General features: G+C 37.1%; 1 protein-coding gene across 2 annotated transcripts in view; it reads left to right on the top strand.

The window, feature by feature from the left end:
* The window catches only part of LOC307161929 (homer protein homolog 3), a 39,181-nt gene that overhangs the window by 7,602 nt on the left and 21,579 nt on the right, over positions 1-10,000 (top strand). For both annotated transcript variants that reach the window (XM_079876896.1, XM_079876897.1), the window contains exons 3-5: positions 197-353; positions 9,111-9,242; positions 9,459-9,566. In XM_079876896.1, coding sequence (XP_079733022.1) covers positions 197-353; positions 9,111-9,242; positions 9,459-9,566 — 397 coding nt within the window. The remainder of the gene's footprint in view (positions 1-196; positions 354-9,110; positions 9,243-9,458; positions 9,567-10,000) is intronic.

Genomic DNA, 10,000 nt, shown 5'->3' on the forward strand with positions numbered 1-10,000 from the left:
TTGATTAAATATATAAATATTTAAAAAGATTGAACAGAATATATGATCAATGTTATATATTATTAAATTGTTTCATGTGTAATAATAATAATATTTATTAGTATATATATTGTGTGTGTGTGTGTGTGTGTGTGTACGGTTGGCTCTGTTGTTGTTTGAACACATACACACTCATTGTACTGTGTGTGTGTCGTAGGGAACAGCCGATCTACAGCACACGAGCTCATGTGTTCCAGATCGATCCCGGCACCAAACGCAACTGGATCCCGGCCAGCAAACATGCGGTCACCGTCTCCTTCTTCTATGACGCTAACAGACACGCGTACCGCATCATCAGCGTGGGGGGGACCAAGGTGAGACGCTTTCTCTAGTTCACAACCGGTTCGGTCTGTAGGCTGATGGAATCTGTGGAGAGTTTCGCTGTTATAAGCTCTGTGATCAACACAACACACACCAGACTCAAGCTAAACTGGGCTTTTCATCACGGTTTATATATATATACAGTAGTCATCAACATTTGAAGTGGATCAAAACCTTTCATCAAAGTTATACATGAATTTTGAACAATGGTCCGTTCTTGTGTTAGGACAGCTTTGATGAACTTTTTTGATCCACTTCAAATGTTGACTGCTGTACATAAATGAACTAATTTAATATGTTTATTACAACAAAAATGAACCATCACTGAACTTACTTAAGCTGGACTGTGACGCTATTTTCTTCTGGAAACAAACTTTGTTGCATTATTCTCCTGTTATCACTGTAAAGCTGCTTTGAAACAATCTGGATTGTAAAGAGCGCTGTATAAATAAAGGAGACTTGACTTGTAGGCTGATGGAATCTGTGAGTTTCGCTGTTATAAGCTCTGTGATGAACGCAGGTTTAGTGGCAGATATTCCCCGACACACACCAGACTCAAGATAAACTGGGCGTCTCCTAATCCACTCCTGATGAGATGAGTCTCGCCCATTATGAACACTATCACTTGGGAATGGAAAAAAGATCAACCCTTTCAGCCTTTAAAAACGTTTCCTGAAAGTTTGAGTTAGAATAGTTTGATTATAACCACAATGAGGATGTGAAAGCAAGTAGTAGATTAGTCTTCCTGTTTAAACCTCTTCCTTTAGACACCTGTTAGCAACCGCTTTTGTTTTTTTTAAACGAGTAAAAGCTTTAGAAAAAAATCATAAGAGGGGGGTGTTACTGATGTATGATGTGTAATAGAAAAAAAAAAAACATAAACAGTTTGAGCTTGACCTTTTTTTAAGCATTTAATGTCCCCCTGCAGTCAATAATTGTATCCCTTAAAACTCATCTTTGATCACCAAAATTTTAATGTTTTTTTCTTGAAAAAAATGTCTTCATGCCTTAAAATATCTTGACTGTAACTCGACACCCTTGCCTCATTTAGTATGCGCGGTTCTATGAATATGCAAATGAGCCCCGCCTCCATTCACTCACTCACTCAGCTCAGAGATCCACTGGTTGACGATCACACGTTGATCTGATTGGTTACAAGGTAGTTTGTGACGTCAGAAACACCAGCGATTTCAAAGCGTGTTTTTGAAACTGTCTTTGGTTCACTGCAGTTTTAAGGAGGAAATACTCAGCAATGGTGTCGACTTATGAATTTACACATGCTTTGTCTTAAAGCAGATTAAAAACACCACATAGACACATAAACAACATTAAAAACTGGATTTTCACCACAGGAGGACTTGACCTATTAATAAACCCATAGACTTCAGGACGACAGAACCGAAAGTGCTAAAATGCAAACTTGTTTCCGGGGTTTGGCCTTTTAAAAACTCCGTGCAGCACTCTCTAATATATATGTATGTATGTATATATATATATATATATATATATATATATATATATATATATATATATATATATATATATATATATATATACAGTATATATACAGTATATAAATAGGATATGTTGGATATACAGTATGCAAACCTCTACAGACAGACATAAGAATGTCTCCTGGAAATCAAGCACATTTGCAGATTAGTGGTTATGTTTGCATTAGTACATTATTACCATATTACTCATACCGTATGCATACTGCACTGTGCACAGCTATTCTCTGTTTATTGAATATGCCTGGATGGCCTGTGACAATTGCCAAAATGTTCCGTATACAGCTGAGCACACAGTGTGAGATACTCCATCTTCCCTTTGCACGGTCACAGATCGACTGCAAGCAAGAACTGTGATTTCTAACATTTTTTACACTAAATTGGCTTAAACTGCATAAGTTGATAACTGCACTTCACTCGCTGAATATAACATGCAACATGTGAAGTAATACATATTCACAGAGGCGTACTAGAAATATATGCATTTTTACATTTATGCATTTATCCATTGCACTCGGTGTAAGCATCTGATCAGGTCATGCATTCCCTGGGAATCAAACCCATGACTTTGTCATTTCTAGCTCAATTTAGCTCAGTTCAGTTCAATGTTGATTCGGTTCAGCTCTACAGAAGACAATAATGTCATTATTCAGTGCAAATCATTTCCAATTTTGTTCTCATCTGATAGTGTCAGTGCGGTTAAATCGATAATATTACTGAATATTAATTTGTCCTTTAAACCTCTTTTGACATTTAGACCTTTTGACAGTCAAGACGAAGATTGTTGTTGATGTCACTCATTTTTATTCATCACGGTGTAAATTGAAGCTCAAATTGACTGCATTGCACTGTGGGAAATGGTTTTGCATTGGTATTCTCTGGATTTATATATAAGCCTATGCACATTTTCATCATGGCCCTTGTGATAAAGAAGTACACTTTTGCATACTTTTAAAAAGAGCATTCATTGCAAAAATAATATTCTTTAGTGCAAATTGAATGCAATGTTTTCTGTGTACTTAAGTGCAAGTTATTTACAATTAAATTAAAATGTATTCTAGTTTAAATCTATGTTAGTTGAACTTAAGTTAAAAGTTAAAAGAAATCTTTATATGTAACTTCATGATTACTTCTATTGTCTTTGTACTGACAAGCAAAAATATATTTCAGTGCCATTTCTATTGAAACGTGTGTCACGGATTTAAATAATTACACATTTGTAATAAAGTTGATTTAAAATACATTAACGTGTAATTACAAATAACAGTTATTGGTATAATCAAGGACTACATGTGCTTTAGTATGTTAGTTAACACATCATAAGTTTACTTCTATAAAGGCTCACTGAAGTGCCGTGAAACGCAGCATTATTTAATATGTGGATGTAATTTCCACTGAAAGAGGAAGAAGGGGCGGGGCATATCGAGCAGCTCCTCCCCTTTTTTAAAATAGCCAATAGCGTTTCGTTTAAATCACAGCTTGAGCTGTTGAGTTCAGTAAAGCCGCAGTTTCCTCCTAATCTCCTCCATATCGCTTTAAAATACATTATTATGTGCAGAATTCAAATGGGTCTGATACGTTTTCTGGTCTGCGACGACTCGATCACATGATCCGCTCTGTGTGTCGTGGCTCTGGATCGAAGCCGCGGAGGATCATGCAACACTAACGTGAAACCAGACTTCATTCACTCCAATGGAAAGCATATTTACACTGTCTGCATCGTTCCCTATCCCCTATATAGTGCACTTTCACCATGTAGAAAACAGTAAATGTGTGAAACTGACCGATTTCAACCGCAGCAACAGTGTCTATTTATAATGTAGGGGGCGGAGCTACACTCTAGAGAGCATTTGATTGGACAGAAAATCTGATGAGAAGCTGATGTCATCAAAATCATTGATTCATATTGACGGGAGTGAGAGACTAAGTTTTGAATGCTTACATCTTCTAAATGTGAATTTTGTCATTGTTTTGAAGCACACTCGCTTATAGATAACAGTAATGCTAACATATTCATCCTAAAAGTTTTGATTTCATGGGGACTTTTATGGCAAAAGATTATTAAAACATAAAGTAAAACATTTAATTTTACATTAATTACAAAGTGCACTTTTTTTTAAGTGTACTTAAGTCAAGGTTGTGTCCTCTATAAGTGCACTTAAGTAGCCTTTTATGTCATTAGTAGTATATTATGTGCACTGTTTTTTTTTTGTTTTTTTTATTTGCTTTTAAGATTTGTAGTGCACATTCAATGCATTTCTTTTCAACAAGGGGGTTTTCAATGCATGAATGCAAGATGTGTGTACTTTGCTTGTTATAATGCACATACTGTATACTAGCAGCACCCTTGTAGGTTTTGCAGAAATGCTCTCGGTGTGTTATCACTGCACTGATTCAACATGCCAGGAAATCCATCCGAAAATGTGGTGGTGTAACGTAATAAACATCAACCTTTCTGATGCTGTTTATTGAGTCGATGTGATTAGGGCCGGAACGAAATACTCCCCACGAGAGGATTTACGCAGAAGAGAAGGTTAATAGCTCAACACCTGATATCAGAGGGAACGAGACGCCTCTTAAAGGAGAGCTCAGAGTAATGCATCAGTGCAAGAGCTACAAGACTCGCATCCGCTCGGGATAATCGATCGATACGTGTTGATGGAGCGGATCAGAGCCGTCTCACCGATCGAAAGACGGCAGTTCACAGACGACCTTGAGCGGTGTGAGATCAGACACAATAGTCTCTAATGCTGCGTCTCAATTCGCCTGCGTATACTACGCCCTAAAAGCATGTACTCTCTTTGTGAAGAAAAAATAGATACTTTTGAGACTCTTCTATTATATATCTATTTATAAAAATAAAAAAAGTACATGCACTGCGTTAGATTAAACTGGGAAGGGTCATAGTCTGTCCTATTGTTAGTTAAACTGCTTGTTCTCATTTGTAAGTCGCTTTGGATAAAAGCGTCTGCTAAATGAATACAAGTGTGTAGCAAAAAGTTGAATGTAACTCGACACCCTTGCCTCATTTAGAATGCGCTGTTCTATGAATATGCAAATGAGCCCCGCCTCCACTCACTCACTCAGCTCAGAGATCCACTGGTTGACGATCACACGTTGATCTGATTGGTTACAAGGTAGTTTGTGACGTCAGAAACACCAGCGATTTCAAAGCGTGTTTTTGAGACTGTCTTTGGTTCACTGCAGTTTTAAGGAGGAAATACTCAGCAATGCTGTCGACTTATGAATTTACACATGGTTTGTCTTAAAGCATATTAAAAACACCACATAGACACATAAACAACATTAAAAGCTGGATTTACACCACAGGGGGACTTTAATTTTTGTACAGTCAAAGAAATGACATACAACACCTTTAAATCAGGCTTTCTCAAGCCAACATTTTCTTTCTTCACTGCGTCACACTTTCACTTTACTGATTTGCTTTTTTATAATGTTTAGATGAATATTAGGGACAAAAAAAAAAAAAAACCCAGCTCCACATTGAATTAAACTGAAAGTAGACCGACTGAAATCGCATTTTGTTATAAAACATACTCCAGTAATCTTTTTGTTTTTTCACAGTTCAAGTTTGATCCGGACAGTTTGCTTCTGAGCACTGAAGATTAGAAACTTGTTCTGTTGTTGCATTAGTATTTAACATCACTCAGTTTGATCTCTCTATTACAGTGATATCATCATTCGTTTTAAACTCATGATTGTTTGCTCACCAAAGCCTCTAAATCTCAGTTGTGCGTGGATTACTGGAGCGTCTCGACTTCATCCAACACCTAAACTGACCCACATTTGGATTGAGGATGACCTCACTGTCACGAGTCCAGTTACGCCATTATGCTAATCTGTGGTCACATGACTCCTGCAGTCACATGACTCCTGCTGTCAGGAGGAACAGGGGTCATTAGAGAACAAGAGAGAAAACAATAAGCCACGAGAGACTGTGTGTTACGATATGAATATATATATATATATATATATATATATATATATATATATATATATATATATATATATATATATATATATATATATATATATATATATACACACACACACACACACACACACACACACACACACACACACACACACACACACACACACACACACACACACACACACACACACACACACACACACACACACACACACACACATATATATATATATACATACACATATATATATATATATATATATACATACACATATATATATATATATATATATAACACATACATATAGATACACATATACATTTTATATATATATATATATATATATATATATATATATATATATATATATATATACACACACACATATGTATGTGTATATATATATATATATATATATATATATATATACACACTCACCTAAAGGATTATTAGGAACACCTGTTCAATTACTCATTAATGCAATTATCTAATCAACCAATCACATGGCAGTTGCTTCAATGCATTTAGGGGTGTGGTCCTGGTCAAGATAATCTCCTGAACTCCAAACTGAATGTCAGAATGGGAAAGAAAGGTGATTTAAGCAATTTTGAGCGTGGCATGGTTGTTGGTGCCAGACGGTCCAGTCTGAGTATTTCACAATCTGCTCAGTAACTGGGATTTTCACGCACAACCATTTCTAGGGTTTACAAAGAATGGTGTGAAAAGGGAAAAACATCCAGTATGCGGCAGTCCTGTGGGCGAAAATGCCTTGTTGATGCTAGAGGTCAGAGGAGAATGGGCCGACTGATTCAAGCTGATAGAAGAGCAACTTTGACTGAAATAACCACTCGTTACAACCGAGGTATGCAGCAAAGCATTTGTGAAGCCACAACACGCACAACCTTGAGGCGGATGGGCTACAACAGCAGAAGACCCCACCGGGTACCACTCATCTCCACTACAAATAGGAAAAAGAGGCTACAATTTGCACGAGCTCACCAAAATTGGACAGTTGAAGACTGGAAAAATGTTGCCTGGTCTGATGAGTCTCGATTTCTGTTGAGACATTCAGATGGTAGAGTCAGAATTTGGCGTAAACAGAATGAGAACATGGATCCATCATGCCTTGTTACCACTGTGCAGGCTGGTGGTGGTGGTGTAATGGTGTGGGGGATGTTTTCTTGGCACACTTTAGGCCCCTTAGTGCCAATTGGGCATCGTTTAAATGCCACGGCCTACCTGAGCATTGTTTCTGACCATGTCCATCCCTTTATGACCACCATGTACCCATCCTCTGATGGCTACTTCCAGCAGGATAATGCACCATGTCACAAAGCTCGAATCATTTCAAATTGTTTTCTTGAACATGACAATGAGTTCACTGTACTAAAATGGCCCACACAGTCACCAGATCTCAACCCAATAGAGCATCTTTGGGATGTGGTGGAACGGGAGCTTCGTGCCCTGGATGTGCATCCCACAAATCTCCATCAACTGCAAGATGCTATCCTATCAATATGGGCCAACATTTCTAAAGAATGCTTTCAGCACCTTGTTGAATCAATGCCACGTAGAATTAAGGCAGTTCTGAAGGCGAAAGGGGGTCAAACACAGTATTAGTATGGTGTTCCTAATAATCCTTTAGGTGAGTGTGTATATATATAAAAAGTTATAAAAATAAAAGTTATCCAAATAAAAGTTTGTGTTTACATAATATATGTGTGTGTACTGTGTATAATTATATTGTATAATTTTCTTATCAGGCCGATAACGATACAATTAAAAATAAATGAACATATATCGGCCGATACCGATATGGTGGCCGAAATATCGTGCATCCCTACATAATTTATTAGAATTCTGACAAAATATTAATTGCTGCAGTCTATTTAAAAATATATATATATTTAATTGGAATTATAAAAAAAAAAAAAAAAGTTTTAGTGAATGATTCAATGACTCGCTCATAAAGACTTCACTTGTTTCATTACTGGATGAATCAGTGTTTTTAAATGAAACTCTTGAATGAATGATTCAATGACAATATTTTTTTTACAGTTTACGTTTTACAGTCACTTGTTGCCACCTACTGGTGTAACAATGTAATGAAACAATCTTTATTTTTACTCTATTTTGATTGCTACTGTAGACATTAGTGTTCATATCCAAACTATAAACTTGTATCTCCGTACTTCTGTGATTAATATGAATTTTTTTTACATATATAATGATACTGTTTCATATCTATACATGACGACTGGTCTCTCGGGGTCAGAACGCAGATCTGAATGTTCGCTGTGATTGTGCTTGTGAAACGTTTGATAAACATCTAGTCAAATCGTTGTCATTTAGGAATAAGATTGCATTGGTTTTTACTGTATTTTTTAAAAATTTGATTTAAAGACATAACTATCCAGTGTTTTTGTAAACCTCATTTAAAAGCATCTCTAGTTGCATTGTTGTTTCATCATGCTGGCTTGGTCATGAAGCCTGTAAGTGTTTTAAAGTGAATTAAAGTCTACAGTAATGGACATGGACGCGTCTCACATTATATCATTCACATTGTGTGAGTCTGTTGGTTGAAGCACACTATGATAATGTGCATGTTTGTACAGCTTTATTGGTTTCTTCAGATCATTTTAGATCCTTATAATACCTTCAACATGGCATTAAAGTGTTTTAACTTCTCGAAATACTCTAGAATTCGTGTTTTACATTCTCTCAAGGGTCATAAGTGTGGCTGTTAACCTGAAAGATTACGATCTCTATTTAAAGCGGCATGAAACACTTGTGCTACACTATTTTTATTTATTAATATTTATGCACCTGCATTTGTTTATACACACTCACTGTTCAAATACTGTCCCAAACTGCTGATTACCACAAAAAAATAATAGCAACATTTTGTAAAAACAAGCATAAATCATGTTGACAGTATTGCACTTTCAATGCTGGTTTATTTAGGGTGAAATTTTGTGGTTAAAAATGTCATTTAAGACATATTTTCTATTAAATATCTATATAGTTTTATTTTTAGTTAGTATTTTAACATAGTTTAATTAAATGAAAATGAGAAATGTTGCCTTCCTCAATGGAGTTTTCTCAATGTATTATTACTAAATGTTTGGCATTCTTGCACGTATTGTGTAAAAGTTACCGAATTTTATGTTTTTAAAACATTTTTAACTTGTTTTGAACCCAGAATATTCTTTTAAATGGTTGCTTATTCAGAATTACCTGATACATAGTGTCTTTTTGTGATTGACATCTTCTCTCTCTGCAGGCGATCATCAACAGCATGATCAGCCCCAACATGACGTTCACTAAGACGTCTCAGAAGTTCGGTCAGTGGGCCGACAGCAGAGCCAACACGGTCTACGGCCTCGGATTCGCCACGGAGAATCAGCTGCACCAGGTGTGGACGTCAGGACAATAATGTCTGCTTTAATGGCCTGTTCACAGATGATGCATTGTCCCTGGTAGACCTGAAACATGCTCTGTGCAAGTGCATGGATGTAAACACTTGAGATGAGATTAAAAAACAACATAATGCAGTTTTACGCAGACATGTTTGCAAGTACTTGCATCACCCCTTCTATAATACTGCATTGTGTGGGTTTTTTTGTTGCAGTTTGCCGAGCGTTTTAAGGAGGTGAGGGAAGCTGCACGCATGGCCAGAGAGAAATCACAGGACAAGATGGAGCTGAGCTCTGCCGCTCTCAGTATCGCAGCTCCTCAGGTGTGACATCAGCTCTTTAGTGTGCAATATGTGCATAAGCAGGTGAAAAAAGGAGAATTCAAAATTCTACTTGCTGCGCTTCAGCAGCTTCATAGCAACACCCTGGCAACCACCCAACATTCTAGCAACCTGGCAATGCATTGAAGCTGCTCCTTAGCAACCACATAGCAGCAACCAAAGAACCACTTGCAACACTTTAGCAGCTGCATAGCAACGCCCTGGCAACCACCCAACGCTCTAGCAAACTGCCAATGCATTGAAGCCGCTCCTTAGCAACCACATAGCAGCAACCTAAGAACCACTTGCAACACTTTAGCAGCTGCATAGCAACGCCCTGGCAACCACCCAACATTCTAGCAAACTGGCAATGCATTGAAGCCGCTCCTTAGCAACCACACAGCAGCAACCTAAGAACCACTTGCAACACTTTAGCA

This window comes from Squalius cephalus (assembly GCF_949319135.1).
Source record: "Squalius cephalus genome assembly, chromosome: 7".
In the NCBI taxonomy this organism is placed as follows: domain Eukaryota; kingdom Metazoa; phylum Chordata; class Actinopteri; order Cypriniformes; family Leuciscidae; genus Squalius; species Squalius cephalus.